A 19,497-nucleotide genomic window follows, 5' to 3' on the forward strand; every position below is an offset into this window, starting at 1 on the left:
TTTTTGTATTTTTTTTTGTCTTTTACTCCTCCTCTCCCTGGTGAAGAAGTCGTAGAAGGTGAAGAGGAAAAATTTTGAATTGTGCAGAATAGAAATGAATCGAACATGTTATTAATGGTAAAACAATTGTATAGTATTAAATGAACTAAACATTATCCATTATATAAATTCAAATTCGAACAGACTTTCTGCATAACACGTACTCATGCTGAAACAATTGTATAGTACTGAATGAATGAAACATAATTCATTATATAAAATCAAATTCAAACAGGTTTCTGCATAATGAACCGAATGCGCACTCATGGTGAAACAATTTTATAGTACTGAATGAACGAAACATAATCTATTATATAAAATCAAATTCAAACAGTTTTCTGCGAACCGAACACGTACTCATGGTGAAACAATTGTATAGTACTGAATGAACGAAACATAATCCATTATATAAAATCAAATTCAAATAGCTTTCTGCATAATGAACCGAACAAGTACTCGTGGTGAAATAATTGTATAGTATTAAATTAACGAAACATAATCCATTATATAAAATCAAATTCGAAACACCTCTGTCTACAATTTAGAGATTATCAATTCAATTAAGATTCACCTGTGTCAATTCAATTCAATTTAGCAATTGCATTCTATTCAATTCGATTGAAAAAATGATCGATTAGCAAAATGTTGGTGTTGTTGGTGAGAACGATAACAAAAGAGGAGTAGGAGGAGAAGCAAAAGAAGGGATGCGGGAAGAAGGAGAACGAGGAAGAGGAGGAGGTATACGTGAATTTGAAAGAAAAAAAAGACGATGTATGCGTGTATTTGAAAGAAGCGTAGGAGAGAAGGAGAAGAAAAACGCGGGGAGGAATGACACTCTTTTATAAGAATGATTTTTGTTGATAATAAACCTAATTAGATAAAACTTAGATGAAAAAAATATTTAAATGTGTAATATAGCGCTTGGTTAATTGCTTTTGGCTCACCTAAAAATACGCTATTTTTTTTCACAGTATTAAATTTTCAGAAGATTTAAAACATTTAAAATTATAATTATCACTTTAATATTTCATTCAAATCATTTTTTAAAAAAATTAAATGCTTTGTTTTGTTTTTAAAATATTTTTTTTCATCTAGCTACCACCTTATCAATTTATTCCAAGTATTATTAGTAGATTATCAAGTTATTGGTATAATTTAATCAATTTGGATTAGTCTAATTTTAACTATTTCGTCTATTTAAATAAATGTAAGAAATCGAATTTTACCATACAACTATACTTATTCTTAACTGAAGTTCAAATTCAGTGATAGATTAATTTAATTATTTTTCACCCAAAGATTCTTTTTAATTATATTTTTTGGTTTTCTAAAAAAAATAATTATTATTCGACACTGTGTGTCTTCACTTGTCATATTGCATCATCATCGCTGTCTTCGTCTTCTTCTTCCATCTTTGGAATGTAGATGCAGAGATGCTCACATTCTCTGCAACATCATCAACTTGAGCTTCCTTACTCTCTCATCGACACAAGCACTTGCAAGCTCTTTTCTAAAAGCATCTTCAACGATACCACCTCTTTCAACATCACATTCAATTTCTCCATTGCTGCACTAATAGTAAACATCGCGCCACACTCTGCTCCAATTCTACCATCTTTCAATTTACATCCATCTTGTACTCGATATCCAACATACTCATTACAATCTCAATTAGTTAAAATGAGAAAAAAATCTTTTATTTCAATTGAACCAACACGTAGTTAAAAATAAATTTATGATCTTTTTAAACCTCTATGCATTCTACTTGTTTACATTGATATTTTTTTTAACTCTGTAGAAAACACAGTTACGTAAAAGTAATAATTTTCTTCAAATAAAGCTGGTGTAATTATATTTTGTAGCTTTGCTCTGAATGCCCTTGAACTGTTTGCTGAAATGTTTCTTAGACCTGGTTTGGTAGATGCACTAAGATATACATATGACTTGAACTATCTAATTTTCAAACATATGGTATGAACAAATGATTTTTAAAATTGGAATGTTAATAAAGCAGATTTCATGATTAATAAGTTTGTTTGCCAACAGGGAATGAGGGTTTTAAGAAGCCTTGAGGTCTTGAAACTGGGAGTTGTCAACTACTTGGATGCCTTGAAACTGCAAGAAAAGCTGGTCTTGGATAGAAAATCTCATAGGATATGTGATACTCTTCTGTCTTTGCAACATCCACCTACATACACTGTTGGCAAGAGACAAACTGTTCATAATTTATTAATCCCACAGTCGGAATTGGAACAAATTGGAGCTGAACTTCACTACACACAACGGGGAGGAGACATTACATTTCATGGTCCACACCAAGCCATTTTATATCCTATCATATCACTTCGTGACATGGGAATCGGTGCTCGAAGTTATGTGGAAAAAATGGAGCTAACTATGATTGAAATGGCAGCTCAATATGGTGTGAAGGCTTGTCCTGGACTAGCTGGTGAGACAGGTGTATGGGTTGGAGAAAGGAAGATAGGTGCCATTGGTGTTCGGATATCAAATGGAATCACTTCTCATGGGTTGGCATTCAACATTGACCCTGATTTAAGCTACTTTAGGCACATTGTTCCCTGTGGAATTGCTGATAAAGAAGTTACATCACTGAGAAGGGAGACAGATTCTGTTCTTCCACCTGAAGAAATAATGCAGGAGCAGTTAGTTTCTTGTTTTGCAAGAATATTTGGTTATGATAACCTTATCTGGAAAGAGGATGCTTCAGTAGTTACTGATGGAACTGAATGAGACGAAAGTATTTTAGCAAACAGATAGTTGTATAACTTCTATGTTTGCTTTTATTCTTTCTTATTTTACTGTGTCAAATTCATTCTTACAATTATAGAGCAAATGGTGCTACTTATGCAAAGATGGCACTGAATACAATTCCACACATATTATAAATGTATCTTCCATAAACATTGTGTTTTGGGAAATAACTCCATTATTGATTTCTATGGAAATGCTTACCACTTTAGGAATATAATGAACTCGTTTGTTTTGTTTATGTTACATGCAGATCACCAAAATACATTTTGTACTTCATGTTCCTGGAAAGTGGTCTTGCCTGTCAAGTTTAGCTGTGACTGTCACACCTAATCAGGATTAAAAGCAATGATTCAAATTAATATTGTCAAGAATATCAGCAAATGAAGACAACCAATTTTATATCATGTGAATTAGTCACATATACAAATTGGCATGTGATGTAAAGATTGTAGAAATGTCAGAGTAAGTATGAGATTTGATAAGGATCACATGACATGCTCCTTCCTTTCCACGTTCTAACCCGCCAAAAAACAAAAATGCATTGTCCTTTTCCCCCTTCATATCTAAATCTGGATCTTCTAAACAACCATTGATTGGTTGGAGAAATGTTAAATTATGTTTAATCTCATCATTGTAAGAGTGCAAGCAAGCCGCTATTTATGCATTACCCGATAATTTTGATACTTTATCAGAGTCCATGACTCAAACCTCTTAAATTCTTCATTTTCCACAGAAATCTTTAACCACCAACAACCTCTTCACTTTTAGATACACTTGTCTATTCCAGTTCTACCTTAGCCATAAATTACAACACAAACATGCCTTCCAACTCTGCAATGGGGTAGTTTCAAGCACCAGAATTCCTTTATAATAACTGTTGTCAATTGTTGTTTCAAATAAAATCTGCCATGAAAGCTGCCACTCAGCGAGCTCTGGCGGATCTCTTCGTTCTGGTTATCATACATTTAATCATGTGCTCTATAGTTTCAGTCAATTGTGAGAATAGAATTAATCTGACAGATAGGTTGGCGACGCAGAAGCTGCTAGCTCATGCCGCCTCCTCAAAAAGTATAGATAAATTGAAAAGATCATATGAACCTTCTCAGAAATCTGTAGAGCCGAGTTTGAAGAAGGCTCCTTCAAGCAATTCGAATCCAACACACAACAGATGACTCAAACGGAAAGAAGGATCAACTCTAATCTCTTTCTTCATTTTTGTAGTTTATGTAACTAGTTAGTAAATCTTTCCTTTCACTTAATCAAAGATCAGAACTTTTCACTTAGCTGTTAGGACTTTGATGTATTTTACTTTTGTCTGTTTTGGACTAGGAGGATAATATCAAACCATCTAAACTTTTGTGGGATCACATGATAATGAATATTTTGCACTTTTGGACCAAAAAAAGGGTGCAATTTTAGTGATCACTAGTACTCAGATTATGCTAATAGTGACAGCACTTTGTAAGATGTTAATTATTCATGTTGAATTAATGTTATTAAGTTTGAATCTGAAATCTGTGTTTGCTGATATTACAATATTATTATAGCACATCCTCTTTGCCACAACTCCAAAACCCACAATCTTTAACTGAAGAGTCATCACAACAAATGATTCAGGTCAAAATGCATACCTAGAAGTTATCAAACATGTACAAAGTTGAAAGATCTTAATGAAATCATATGGAAAGAGATGTATAAGACAAATGTGAATATTAAAGAACATTTGGAAACTCATCATTTAAGCCTGAATGCACCAATAAAACAGAGCATAGCTCAGTGTCAGGGAAGTGAAGATGTGCCAGGCTTCAAAGTTCGAAGTATTATACTTTAAGGAAACATACATTGTTTTTATTTTTTATTTTTACAATTTGAACTCAATAAGTATACTCAAATATATTGGGTGCTTGTTTCATAATACTAGAGTGAGGGAACCTACTTTGATCGTTCGTTTGCATAACTATTGAAAATCAAATTTCATAAAAAATAATATTATATAATATTTTATCAGGATCTTTCAAAGTTTTACATGTTTGCTATAGCTTTTATGAATGCATTTTGACATGGATGGTTTGTTGTGTAGAATCTTTTCTTACACTTAGATTCAGTGTTTTTGAGGAGTGGCCAAGAGGATGTGTCACAGTTACATCATACTCTCCATGATGCAGTGAAAAATGTATAAATCCAGTGCTGTCTGCTATGGCTTTCTGAGGCTCAGTTTGCCACTCACTGATGAGCTTGTCCACAACGTCACTGACCAGAGTATTCTGAAAATTCTCATCAGTGAGAGCCATGTCCTTGAAACCTGCAGCTATTGCCGGACCAACAAACATGATGATCCCTTCAACAGAAGGATGAGAGTATTATTCTCTTAGAATTTCTTCCAAGTGCTCTGCCTGCTTCCCATCCAAAAATCAAGAATGAGAATATAATTTGGTGTCTTATCATTAAGTCATAAGCTATAGTTAATTAAAGTTGTACAACTTTATTCTAAAATTCTAAGAAGATAGTCTCTATCGAATTCTAAGGATGACACTGATCAAATTAACATGTTTTCATATCTTAAACATTAGAAATACTTGATTTGGATCTGAATCCACACTCACTTCTGTGAGCCATATTGGAAGTGAAGTAGTATCAAAAGCATCAAGAGCAGCTCTCATGTAAGTAAGATTTGGCTGGCCAGCAGTGAAATGGCCTTGCAGCCCTATTGCTGCTGATATTCCTTCATTTCCTGGAAATGACCGAATCTTCGCCATTTTCGCAATATAATTGGCTGGGCAGGAAGCTCTATCACCACTATATTCAATAGTGTTATACTCGTTCATGAACAATAATGGTTTTGGATCAAGCTGGTAAGTTTTAGAAAAATACTTTGCAGAAGCATTTTCACCAAGATTGTCCTCAAAGAAGCTGAAGTGCAGATTCTCATTCACCACATCCCATGCAATGAGTTCACCTTCATACCACAGAATTTATTCTTGTTTCTATTGCTTCCCTTAACTCATCAGAAGATAAGGACTTGACCCATTTAGGCTGCATGTTTTCATTGTCCCAGAAAATGTTGTGGCCTCTGACACTAATGTCATTCTCTTTGGTGAAATCCATCATGGCATCTGCTATGGTGTAGTTCTCTTGGCCTTGAATTTCCTCTGTGCTATACCACTTCATGGCATTGGTGAAAGTTGTCTATTTGAATCTCGATGCAAACCAGTTCTGGTAATCGCTGCTTGTGAGGATATGGAAGTTCATTCCACATCCAAAGGGGAAAACAGACTTTTTTTTGGTTTGATGGTGACACTTGCTCCTTCTAATGTTGTTTCATTTTGTATGTATTATTTGGAACCTCACCTTGCTCTTACGTACCTACAAGTTTAATTCAAAGACTTAGTCTTGATGGAAGTAGAACAGAAGCATAAACTTTCATGCTTGGTATGCACACTTTTAACTAAAAAAATTAAAAGGGTATGCACTTCTTTACCCTCTCGATGCTTTCATCTTGATGTGATCTCCATTGCTCTTTGGTGAATGGTTGCAAGGAAACACTATCAGCCCATATTTCCAGCTTTGAGTTCTTGGTCTGCATGGTTGAATCAATTTCACTTCACAAAATTTGAAAGATATCTAAATAAAAGAAAACCAGAACCATCTGAGCATTTGACTATTTTTTTCATGCTCTTAAAGCTGAGAAACATGCAGGTATTAAGTCTAGAAAGTTTTTCACTTCACCTCAAAAAGAATCTCAGCAGGGCTTGAGTAGTTGGCAACTATGCCACCTTTTAGCTGAGTCCAGCATCCATGCTTTGCTACCACGTGGCCTCCTCGAATCAGCTCAGTTGCATTCGTTTTAAATATAACTGACACTGTCACTTCCTTCACTGAGCTGAAACCAAGCTGAATATGGAAATAAAGTCACAAATTTCTGGTTGAAACACAACTCATGATACTAGAGGTAATAACAAGTCTAGAACATAGATTGTATGTATGAGAATGCTGTCTTCAAAGTCTAAGTTACCAGTAAAGTTGTATAGCATTCTTTTATTAAGTTGGACCTTCTGGGAGAAATTATCTGATGGTTGAGTACTGTTTCCCACAACAATGAATCTATTGCCTGCATTGGATATTCGTTCCTCGATAGAACCATTTTCGAATACTGTCCAACCATCTATGCTGTGATCAAATCCTGGATTTATTATAATGCCCCCACGATACTGTGCTCTTGGTGTTTCTGCCACACACTGCTTCATCAAGGCATTGTCAACAACCGCTTATGTGTCAATGGTTTATAGAAACTATCACATAAATGATTTAAGTATTTGTCTGGTTTAAGTTATATTTTTAAATTATCATGTATTCTTGAACCTCAGAAGCAAATGGTGAACATATACAAATATTTTAGTAGCTTAGAAAAAACACTGTAGTATTCTAGTCTCCATTATTTTAGAATATGATTCTTATTCATGAGACTTTATGTATTCTTGCCTCAGTAGTAGCAGAATAATCATAAGGTAAGGAATGGACACCAAGTCCTGCATTTATTCCATAAATATGTTAGTTAGTTATATGGTGAACAATGTAGATGGTACTGAAAGAGAGGGAAAGAGAGAGATAAACCTGAGATCACTAAAAGCAAAGAGGTGCTAAACAATAGCTTAGAGCCTTCTGCAGTAGTTTTCATCTTTTCACTGCTCAATAAAGCCTTCTCTTAATTTTATGTTACTATAAGGTATATATATATTTGAATATAATCCAATTGTTTAAGGAATTTGCATCCTCTAAATTTTAAATTTTCACTTTAGAGGATAAAATGATATGACAAATCTTAAAGAATGTCAGACAGGGGCAAAAGCAAGTATTAGAGAAGGGGGCAATGGCCCCCCAAATAAAAAATTTTAATGTATAAAGGTCATTAATTTTTATATTAGCCCCCCCTTAAATTTAATTTTTTCTTCTTCTAATATTATACTTTTATGTTGGCCCCCTCCTAAGAATTACTCTAGCTCTGCCCCTGATGTCAGATGCTCACTGTCACACAAATACACAACAAAATTCTTTGGTACATTTTGAATATGTTTATGTGAAATTTTATAAAATCATCATAGATAATTCAAAGCCTTTGTAAATATTTAAATTAGCTCACTAATAAATAGGCTATGTAAATATCATGGTGTTAGGAACTTCTATGATAGTTTATTATACTGCATTTGGACATATTTCTACTTAGTAATATAAATAAGAGTGACACAATTTGGCCATAAAAGTAAAGCGTTATAAGGTGATGCTTTTTTAAATATAAATTGTAATTTTATTTTACTTTTCTAAGTTACTTGCTTGTAAATAGTTTTGAGTGAAGCTAGTTTGGTTTAGGACAAGTACAGCACAGTGCATTAGAGAGTGTTTAGCTTATGACAGTGAATTATGACTCATTTACTATGTCCGTGACTCATCTTGGTTTTAAAATGGCACCATTCATCATAATCATAATAGTAAGTATATTTAATAAAAACCATAGCTTTAAATAATTGCCTTTTTATGTTTATTGATAATTTAATTTAATTAACTGAATGGAGCCGTGTTAATAGATAAATTTAGCCTAATTTTTCATGAATAAACTTAATAAATACTTTGTCTATTCTTGAAATAATATACTTTAATATTTTGAATTATTATTTCACAATAAATAACTTTTGTATGTCAGACTAGTACTTGTTATTTAATAAAATTTGCAGTGGCATCTGAAGAGGAATGCACATTCTTTATGGGAATAAAGAACACTGTTAAATGTTAATCAAGCTATTGCATACGGCAAGAGCATGAATTTGGTGAGTTGCAACTTGCAACTCATATTTGACAATGAAAAATATACCTCAAATATATAGGCAGGAAGTGTTTGGTGAGTGGCAGTGTATTAATGGAGTTTGATAGAGAAACATGCACTAAATTCATGATAATGTGATTGATGATGATAGCTATTAGCTAAGCTTTGATAGAATACATATACTCTTGTCTGAGTGAAATGTAAATCCACTCAACCAGCACAATATTCATTGTGCCATGGCCATACATGTTTCTTAGGCTTCATTTGTTTTTTTGGACTGAAACTAAAATTGAAGGATTAAAACTCATCTGTTTCTTAGGCTTCATGTGTTTGGTGATTATAAATTGGAACTAAATTTTTAGTTTTATACTTTTTTGTGAGATAAAATTTTAGTCTCTTTATTATCTTATTTTTTTTTAGAAATACGTAGACAGAAATTTTTAGAAACAAAGACTAAAATTTTAAACATATATTTAAAAAATATTTTTATTTAACTTTATAAATTTTAAATTTATTTTTCAATTTTCGTATTTATCTTAAACCAAATATGATATTGAAATATAACTTAGTATCGTATATTTTAAATTAAATATAATACAAAAATTTAATTTAGTTTCTATCTCTATCTTTTAATTTTTATCTCTTAATCTTAATTTAGTTTCTCTTCCAAATGTAGCCTTGACGTTCCAAAAAAAAGTTGTTCATAACCTACATTTTTTATTAACAAAGTTTAGAATGTCCCTAGCAAATTGATGTAAATTAGTTTTATATTTAGAAAAAAATGAGTAAATTATTATTTTTATTTATAAAAATTCTTATAAATTTTGTACATAAATAAATTAATGTTTTAGTATTTTTATTTATCCGTACAAACAACTAATATCTTATTAAAGAATTTGAAAGATAAAATAAAAACTCTCAAAGGTTGATGACATAAAAAAATCTAAGTTTATTATTAACTTATATTTATTACCCAAGTGAATTTCTTTTTCTAATTTTAAAATATTTCTTGTTAATTTCGATGGATCAAATTTGTATCTCTCATGACATTTAACTTAAAAAAACGAGTTAAGATATTTTTTCTCAACAATAAAATTTCATATTAACTTAGAGAGTATAACTGTGTGTTCTATGTGAAATGTGCAAAACCAACGTTTATCATTAATTTTACCTAATATAGAGATAGTTATAGACAAAAAATATTAGATGCATTAATTTGTTATGAATAGTTTTCTTGTATATTTTTTATTTTAATATTAAAATAATTCATAAAAAATGAAAAAAATAAAAATATCTTTTATATTCTAAAAACATAAAAAAAATATATAGATAAAAAAATTACTTCCCCTTATTCGGATACATCTTTTGAAAAATATGTTAGAATCATTATTTTATGAGACTAAGGTATAGTATTATTATTTTTCAATAAAAAATTTTATTTTTCACATTTTTATTCTACTTATCTTATGTTTTAAAAGTATATTTTAATAATATAATATACAAAATTTCAAATTTTTATTTATTTAATGCATTAAAAATTAAAAATATTTTATACAATATTCTTAAAATTTATATTCAAATTAAATTATTCTATTAATTTTTATAATTTTATCAAATTTATTTTATAAATTTTTAATTAAGTTCTTATATTATTTTAAATTTTGTAATTCAGTTTTTATTACACAAAAAAATATTTCTTTTAATAAAATATCTTTAAAATAAAAACGTTTAGGTTTATAGATTTAATTTTTAAATATATATTTTTAATTCAAATATTTTTTTATATAATAAAAATTTAATTAAAATTTTTAAACTGTAAAAATTTAATTATAAATTTGGTGAAGATAGTAAATTTTGTTGTGATAAGATGTGGATGATTATGTATGACTTAGGTGGCTAACCTTTTCAATGTTAAAGGAATCATTTTACAAAACAAAATCTAATAAATAAAGGTTGAAAATGAAGTCACTTTTCATGTATAAATAGAAGGCATCATCAGATGCAATATACACATAATAAAATAAAGAGCAATTCTCTCTCTTTATATTAAACTTTTCTCCTCCCTCTTTCATACATTACTAATATATAATAACAATAAATATATAAGTTTTTTCTATTATTATATTACGATAATTATTTTAGTAAATATCAAAACTAAAGTTCTATATTTATATTTTTTTATTTTTTATTTACATCTTCCTTATTTATTTAGTTATTTTACAACAAACTTAACCTTATTTTCATGACACATACGAACAAGATGAAAGATGAGGATCGTGCGGCTGGTGTGTAATGTTGAAAGAGGCATTGGGTAGAATCCGCCGCATGTGAGAATGGATAGCATGAAGTGGCACACAAACAGAAGCTTAGCCCTAAAACTAAAACTAGCTCAGGATCGTTGAATTACACTACAAAATCTCATGTCTCGTCGAGACTCTGATTCGAAGCGCTACCATTCTAAGTTCGATTCAGAATCCAGGTATGCTAACGCATTATCCTTAATTCAGGTTCCTAATCGCTCTATTTCTTAATGTCTACTTTTATATTTTGTAATCGCATCATTTTCTGTTCAAACTAGGGTTAGTTTAAATTCACTCTGGTATCATGTTTGGATTAGCTTAGTTTACGATCAAATGCTTATTCTCAGAAATTTTGGAAAGTTTAACGAAAAACACAAAGACGCTTCTTTTTTTTTTTTTAAATTATATCTGTAAAATTCAAGCAAAGGCGTTGGTAAAAGTGAGATGATGGGTGATGCTATTTTTAGTCCCAAGAGATATAGAAGGGATGGAAGACAAGAAAGAGAAAGAGAAAGAGAGAGGGAGAGAGAGAAGGACAGAGTAGCAACAAATGGAGGCGACCATACGGATCGGGACCAAAGACCCAATTTGCCAAATCGTTCTAAGGAAGTTAACAAAGATGTTGCTGACAAGAAATCAAATGATCATAATGAACCATCCAAGCATTCATCTGATCCTACTCAACCTCCAAGATCCCACCCTTATTATCAGGTGTAGTAAAAGCTACAGAGTAATTGTTTTTTAGTTTTTTTTTTTTATTATTATTATTATTATTATTATTATTATTATTATTCTAGAATTGAGTAAATGTAGGAGCATTGCTTGTTTACATGTGAACTAAGTTGTTCCAGTAGACCTGTATCATATAAATGTTAACAAAGGTCGTGACTGAATTCTGGTTTTAGGATACTAATAGTTTGTACTTGCCTAGTTGGCCGTCCAAGCTGTATAAAAGCGATTCCTCTCCTAGAATTGCTGAAAATTGTTCTCACAGACGTTGATTTGTAAGAAGTTGCATATTCATCATCTTGGGCTGAAAGCAATGCCTTAATGATAATTTTCAAGATGACCTGGAAATTGTTTTCCAGCTGCGGATTTAAAATCATTTTGCATGCTTGATTGTTTATTCAGTTTATCCAAACTATTTTTCGGGTGTGATGTAGCGGGATTCTTGTTCAGCCCCATGCTTTCAAGTGCCCTCACATGTAACCATCTTAGGCTTGCCTATGCATGTTTTATAACAGCATGATGAACGTGGTAATGCTGGGCAGGTTGGTCGAAATGCTGATCGTAGGGAAGCTGGTGGTGAGTTTCCTTCCTTCTTTAAATACTTTTGGATATATATTAACCGTTTGGTTTCTTGTGTATGGATGTTGACACCGGATATTCATGCAGGAAAAGTCTCTTCTCAAAGCAGAGAGTATAATGAAAAGGTGGAGACAGGTCATAGTAGAGAGCCAAGAGATGAGAAATCACATACTAAATTGGATGACAGTTTCCAGCGACGGGGTGGTTTTTCTGAGAGGAAAGATGAGCAACCTACTACTACGAGGAGAAGGCCAGCATTTAGGGAGAAGAAGATTCCAGTGGATTCAGGAGAAGTTAATCCAGCAACAAGGATGGTGGTAAAGGCTGTCCATACTGACCAGTCTTCAGAAAGGAATGAAAGGAAGGAAGAAAAAAGCAGCAACCCCAACCATATGGATAGACCTGAGAAGCAAAATGCAGATGACAGATTACCAAACAGGACTGAAGCTAGGAGGGATGGCTTTTCATCAAGAGTTAGGTATGGGGCCAATGGAGGCAATGGTAATTACAGGGGAAGAGATAGATTCCACGGAAGACAGGGTTATCAACCAACCAAGACCCGAGCAGAGAAGTGGAAACATGATTTGTACCAAGAGGTTAATAAGGACCCTACGCCAAAGAACGATGATGACCAGATTGCAAAGCTGGAAGCACTCTTGGCTTCATGATATCTGAAAAAATAACCAGTATTTGATAAGCTGTATTGATTGTTATCTTGGAAATCATAGTTTATTTCGTGTTTTGTCGAACAATGTCAAAAGATGACTTGCAACATTTGCTGATTTCGTTTTATAAATTACATGTTGAGAGTTTAGTCCTTTTGGTGAATTTTATGCATGTCTGTTAAAGTTGAGTGTAAGACTCTAAGAGCATATACATAGTAAGTTTACTAACACGAGAGTATGCCACCAACTAAAAAATATTTAGTAAGCCACGGCTACTTTTCCATCTTTGAATTTTTTATTCCTACCAACCTAGAGAACTTTCATTGTTGAATAGTATTTCACTTTTAGTTTTTTATTCTTGACAATATGAAAACTGAAAAGAAAGCTCTTTTATTTCACCAGTAAAGAGGTATTCAGAGTAACGAATCAATTTATATCCGTGAATAAAAAAGTAGTTAAATAAATAATGGATCCAAAGCTAGTCGTGTTCATTACAGTTGATACTCTAAGAATCAGTCTTCAAGAGCAGATGTATACACAATTAGATGACAAATAATGATACTCACCCATCATCTTAAACAAATGAATTATGTAAATACCAGAAAAGAAGATAAACAATAATATCTAAAAGTGGCAGGGATAAGATAAACAAAAAAATATTGAACATCTTCCATTTTGCATCAATTAGACTTTTGCAGCAAAAGATTTAGCACTAGTTGTGGCGGCAGCATTTGGAGGAGGAGGAGCAACGGCGAAAGGGCCTCTGGGACTGACCAAGAAGCTATCAACACCTTCAGCTGTAGTATTATTGTTGGGAGGGTGAGACTCAGACCTTGTTCTCCTGTGAGATGATCCAGTGAAGGAGTCTGACCCCAAGAGCAAATGGTAGCTCCGGTTCGAGCTCTCGGAATGGGACAAGCTCCTCTTCATTCCATGGTGGTGGTGGTGGTGATCATGATGGTGATTATTTTGGTGCTTCTTTATCGCTTGATAAAGATATGGAATCAAACCTTCCATTCTTTCCCTCACAAGTCACAGCTAATAACAGCCTTTGACAATCTTGAACAGCAGATGAATTTTGATTCTTGAATTTGGTTTGTATTGCTGAAGGTTTCTAAGGAGGAAATGTATTTATACTGCAACAAAATTGGTGTGCTATGAAAGGTACTAAGAAATTTCCAGCAGTGCCACAAATGGATGGGATGGAATAATTTCATTGACTTGTAAGGTCACTTTGACATTAGAATATAGTCATTAATAACGTGTGATATTTTATTATTAGTTAGAGAAGTAAAAGATTAATGCATGTATGGTGTTTTTAAACAATTTTGCTTGCAATAAAGGGAAAAGTTGGTAAGGCTTTGAATAATTTAACTCGGCAATTGGAAATGGAACTGCAATGCTCGAGTATGATAACTCTGACTTTGACTTTTGCTTCGCTTGTCATGTGTTCTTTGTAGTTTGTATCTTATATAATAATGATATGGCAACTAGTCAACTACTCCAATAAAATATTAAAAATATTTTTTAAAGATAATTTTTGTTTAAAAAATATTTTTTTTATTTAATCACACTTCAAATAAATATAACATTTTATAATATATAAAACTTAAATCTTACAATTTATTATTCAATAATCAAAATAAAATATTTTCACATAATAAAAATCATAAAATTTTTATTAGAATAGTCACCTAATAATATATGGATGGATATGGTCTTATATGGATATAGTTTTGACCAATAGGGATTAGATATTCCTTGCTTCGGCGGCTGTGTTATTGCGCGTAGTGAATACTGAATATCCACAGGACTTTGTTTTTTTCTTATAACAATTCATGGAACCACAGAATTAGTGATTGTGTGAATTCATTCATCAATTTCAGTGACATCCATCTGCAACTAATTAAATAGTGAATTTAATGACAGCATTATGGTATAGTTAACATTTGTCAACGAATGGAAACACGAATAACACCCGGTTAGATGTGCACTAAACCGACCAAAAGATTTAGCAATATATAAATTTAATATTAGTAAGTTTGATTTCTAAGCTTAACCAATAAGCTGGAGTAGCTCAGTTGGTTAGAGCGTGTGGCTGTTAACCACAAGGTCGAAGGTTCAAGCCCTTCTTCTAGCGATAGTGTTTAAATTTTTTTCTAGTAATTGATTTTGTATCAACTTATTTTATATAAATATAAATATTTAATATCATATCTTTATAAGTATAAACTATTAATTAGGTAGTAGACAAATAATGGATAGATTATAGATAGATAGATAGATAGTATTAATATTATGTTACGGCTATTTCCCACCAGAGTTATCACTGAGACATGAAGTGTTCTCCATCCACAATCTCTGAAAGCTTAAAATCAATGTTATGTGTGACTTGGTTATCACCGGAAGAACCAACCACAATAGTGTTCTGTCCAGTGATCAGATTTCTCTTACCATCACCATCCACTACTGATAATTCTTCACATAAATCTATTTTCACCGTTACAAATTCTGTCATCCCAACCTTAACTTGCACCCTTTCAAATCCTATCAGCTGCATAATTGGAGCACCAGGCACAAGCTCAGTCATTGCTGGCTTCCAAAACACTAGCACCACATGAGATCCATCAAAGGGTCCATTGTTCTTCACACCAATCACAAGCAAGAATGTTAAGTCAAGGCAACTTATGGCGGAAATATCAATTGCCTGAACATCGCTGAGGAACTCAAGTTTTGAATAAATGGATGATGAGTTCTTGATCACTATGGTGTTGGGAGCTGATGCTACATAGGTGGTGAATGTGGAGTAACTTAATCCATGTCCGAATTCATAGAGAGTGCTTCCATTGTAGAACCTGTAGGTTCTTCCAGGGTAATTGCTGCTTCTATTGGCTCTCATGTTCATGTCAGTCATTGGTACTTGATCAACATAAGATTCTGGGTACCATGTATAAGGGGACCTACCACCTTAAAAATAATATGAATACTTCACTGTTAGTTTCTTTCTAAAGCTTTGTTGACATAATCCATTAACTAATGATAGAAAAAACATTACCTGGGTTGTAGTCTCCAAATATTACTTGAGCTATGGCATCTCCACCAGCTTGACCAGGATATCCAACCCATAATATTCCTCCTATGTTGCTGACACTCTTAGTGAAAGAAATATCAACTGGGCCAGCTGCCATGATCACCAAAATCAATGTTCCTTTTGTAGCTTGAGCAACATCCTTAACAAGCTTCTCTTGAAATCCAGGTAGTGTCAAGTTCTCTCTGTCAAGGCCTTCTGCTTCAATGGACTGGTCTAATCCCACAACCACCACAACTGCATCAGCACCTGATGCTGCCTTAGTTGCTGCGCCGAAAAGGCTCTGAGTGCTGCATTTAACATTGCTGCAGCCAGGTGCATAACTCACAGAAGAAATGTACTTCTCTACTCCTTGCAATGGACTAGTGTAGCGGCAAGGTATTCCAGCATAGTTGCTAATCATAACTGTGGTTGCATTGGCATTTGGACCAATCACAGCCAGTTTCTTTATCTTGGTTTTTGATAAGGGAAGAGATCCACTATTTTCAAGCAAAACTATTCCTTGCTTTGCAGCATCTAAGGCTAATTGCTGATTCTCTTGAGTGCATACATCAGATGGTCCAAGATTTGCAAATGGAAGTGATTTGGGGTCATCAAAGAAGCCTAATCTCATTAGAACTATGTAATTGTACACCAGTGCTTGGTCTACAACAGATACATCTACCTTCTTCAACTTCACTGCATTTGGCGTGTATTTTTTTAGAAAGTCCCCACAATTCATATTTAAACCTGCATGTTAATGGTATAGTTTTTCTTCCTTGTTAGAAAAATTCTAGAATCTTTTTGTTGGTGTTAACATGAGTGATGATATTTACCTGCTTTCAGTGCAAGAGCCACAGCATCTTCAGGTGTTTCAGTGTAGTGAATTGCATCATAATATACTTCAATTGAATCACAATCTGAAACAATATATCTGCATGTAGAGTACAACATCAGTGAGCTAAGCTTCACTTCATTGTCTCATATAAAAACTAAAAAGAAAAGAATTGAAAATAACTGCATTTTATTTTATAAATGACAAACCCGTCTAAACCCCATTGACCTCTTACTACCCCTTTGAGCAGGTTTGGATCAGCACAAGTGGGAACTCCATTGACCCTATTGTAAGAACACATGACACTGCTAACATGACCTTCCACCACACAGCTCTTAAATGGAGGCTGATACGTGTCCTCCAAGTCTTGCTTTGTCACCTGAAATATACAATCAATTTACACATTACAATGTTCATATGATAATAATCATGCAATAAGTTTGTATATGTTTACCTTAGCATCAAAATGGAAGCGATCAATGCCTTTCCAGTTATCAAGATCATAAGCAGTGTAATGCTTACAACAACTTGAGACCTTAAGGCGATCAGCTTTGGAACTAGCTTCATCAGGCACTTCTTGTAATCCCCGGACATACTTGACAGCATATCTAGACACAACAAGAGGGTCCTCGCCGGGAGTTTCTTGGCCGCGACCCCACCTTGGATCACGAAACACATTGACATTAGGACTCCAGAAAGTGAGGCCAGCCAAGTCCACATTGTACATGGCTCTGGCCTCAGTGGACACAACTTGTCCCATGTTGTACCAAAGTGTTGCATTGAAGCTTGCAGCTGATAGAATCACTGCTGGGAAGCTTGTGGCACCAGGGACCCTTTTGTCAAAGCGTGTCCCTGGACCCAAGTTTGATACACCATGAAGTGCCTCTGACCACCATTCATATGCAGGGACACCTAGCCTTGACACACCGCTTGAAGGGTTCACTAATTGCTCTGCCTTTTCTTCAAGTGTTAGCCGTGAAACCAAGTCTTTGGCTCTGATCTCATATGTTAATGAAGTGTTACAAAATGGGAATTTGCTTCTTTGAGAAAAGCCTTTGTCACATGCATGCTTTTGGCTCCTAATTGGAACTACCACAACACAAAGGCAAAGAGATAATGACAACAATACTAGTTTATTCTTCATGGTCCTTATGGAATTTCTTTATGTTATGTTTGTGATCTCTCTGGTTTGATTTATATACAACAGGTTATAGTGTGGTTGCAGGTTGCTTGTGGATTGAGATATATAATGATTATAGGATGCTTAAATGAAACAAAAGCAGCTTTGGTTCTTCCATTTATAGCATGGCACCACTAGCCAAATGGTCCAACACATATAACCTTACTAATATAAGTTTAGAGTTTATTTCATCATAATTGTTGATATATAACGTTGCTAAATATGATAAGGTAATCAATTATAAGAAAGCCAGTGGGAGTGTGACACTATTGGGAAATGGTGATGTGAGATGGATGGATGAAGGTGGCCTGGGAAGAGAAAGAGAAAGGGTAAGGGTAAGGGTGCCTTTGAAGACACATTAGCTCATAAAAGTGCACGCTACTATATGGAAAATGTAACACCATGAAAGACACTTATAAGTTTTATACATGAAAATTATTATTGAGGCATTGTATATCTTTGATTACTCAACCATACCATGTAAAATTTGATATTTTGGCAGTACCTGGTTTCGTAGTCCAACTCAACTCTCTGATATTGTGTCCTTAATTAATGAGAAAATTGTAAGGAGTATAAATCATTTCACAATCCAGATATTTGTTTAAACGGATGAGTGAACTGATTGTTCGATCAACTTGTTAGTTACAAAAATTTTCTGTTAACACTTAATATTGACACAATAATGTAGGGATGATAACACCATCCGAATCTGTAGATATCCACCCCTCCCCTATCTGTTTGGGTAGATTTTTAGTGGGGTGGATTTTTAGGCGAAATGGGAGCGGAGCTAGGTTTAGATAATACCTATCCGTCCCGGTATATATATAATATGTGTAATATATATAAAATAATTAATAAAATGATTAATAATGTTGTATTATATTTAAAATTTTATTTTAATTTATGTTATATATATGATAATAATTATATAAATTTTAAAATTTAATTTTATTTATTAAATTTTAATAATTATAGAGACGAGTCGATACCCGTCAGGATGGAGCGGAGTTGGATATAGAACAAAAATCTGCCCTTGTCTACTCCGTTGCCACCCGTACAACAATGTTTCTCTCTCTCACTCCATTTCTGGTTATTTTGTTTTTGATAATATGACTGGGCCAAGGCCCAATTACCTCTTTTATTATCAAATTCTCTGTTCTCTTACTATTTTGGTTGGAGTCGTGAACTGCATCTATTTGCAATGTTTTGGTTGATTCAAAAACCCTTCATTTGGACGGTCCAATCCATACCCAAAAAACTTATTAATCATGTTCCAATTGAAGCCCCAAAGGTAGACGAAAAACACAAGGGAAAAAAGAGAAAAAGACAAATAGGTCCATGACTTCAAATTTTTGACAAATACATTTTTGACAAAATTTAAATATAAAAGAGTTCCTGACTTTAATAAACAAAGGACAATTTAGTCCTTCCGTCTATTTGCCTCTCATACACCTAACGGAACTGGCTGACATGGCTGAAACGGTGTCCAGGTGTCCGTTACGGTGCCACGTTGGAA

At 33.3% G+C, this 19,497-nt stretch overlaps 3 protein-coding genes, 1 non-coding gene and 1 pseudogene across 7 annotated transcripts; 3 read left to right on the plus strand and 2 right to left on the minus strand.

Moving 5' to 3' along the window:
* Window positions 1–1,386: 1,386 nt before the first annotated feature.
* On the plus strand, window positions 1,387–3,025 carry LOC112711900 (octanoyltransferase LIP2, mitochondrial). Its single transcript, XM_025764631.2, has 2 exons — window positions 1,387–1,617; window positions 2,086–3,025. The coding sequence occupies exons 1-2, from the start codon at window positions 1,465–1,467 to the stop codon at window positions 2,788–2,790; spliced, it is 858 nt and encodes a 285-aa protein (XP_025620416.1). The 5' UTR covers window positions 1,387–1,464; the 3' UTR covers window positions 2,791–3,025.
* Window positions 3,026–4,853: 1,828 nt separating this feature from the next.
* Window positions 4,854–7,486, minus strand: LOC112713084 (endo-1,4-beta-xylanase 5-like; annotated as a pseudogene).
* Window positions 7,487–10,857: 3,371 nt separating this feature from the next.
* On the plus strand, window positions 10,858–13,048 carry LOC112711901 (uncharacterized). 4 transcript variants are annotated; one of them, XM_025764634.2, is made up of 4 exons: window positions 10,858–11,105; window positions 11,394–11,637; window positions 12,171–12,231; window positions 12,322–13,048. In XM_025764634.2, exons 1-4 carry the CDS (start codon window positions 11,047–11,049, stop codon window positions 12,900–12,902), a joined length of 945 nt encoding a protein of 314 aa, XP_025620419.1. In that variant the 5' UTR covers window positions 10,858–11,046; the 3' UTR covers window positions 12,903–13,048. The 4 variants fall into 4 exon arrangements, with proteins under 4 accessions (XP_025620419.1, XP_025620420.1, XP_025620417.1 ...); XM_025764635.2 differs by having other exon boundaries at window positions 10,895–11,105; window positions 12,198–12,231; XM_025764632.3 differs by having other exon boundaries at window positions 10,926–11,105; window positions 11,349–11,637.
* Window positions 13,049–14,965: 1,917 nt separating this feature from the next.
* TRNAN-GUU (transfer RNA asparagine (anticodon GUU)) lies at window positions 14,966–15,039 on the plus strand. The gene has a single exon. It is a non-coding gene; the product is annotated as a tRNA-Asn (tRNA).
* Window positions 15,040–15,165: 126 nt separating this feature from the next.
* Window positions 15,166–17,945, minus strand: LOC112711904 (probable beta-D-xylosidase 5). The gene is made up of 5 exons (XM_025764637.3): window positions 17,256–17,945; window positions 17,011–17,180; window positions 16,803–16,900; window positions 15,955–16,716; window positions 15,166–15,866 (listed from the first exon to the last, which is right to left on the minus strand). Exons 1-5 carry the CDS (start codon window positions 17,943–17,945, stop codon window positions 15,226–15,228), a joined length of 2,361 nt encoding a protein of 786 aa, XP_025620422.1. The 3' UTR covers window positions 15,166–15,225.
* Window positions 17,946–19,497: the final 1,552 nt, after the last annotated feature.

Source organism: Arachis hypogaea, chromosome 9 (genome assembly GCF_003086295.3).
Source record: "Arachis hypogaea cultivar Tifrunner chromosome 9, arahy.Tifrunner.gnm2.J5K5, whole genome shotgun sequence".
Taxonomy (NCBI): domain Eukaryota; kingdom Viridiplantae; phylum Streptophyta; class Magnoliopsida; order Fabales; family Fabaceae; genus Arachis; species Arachis hypogaea.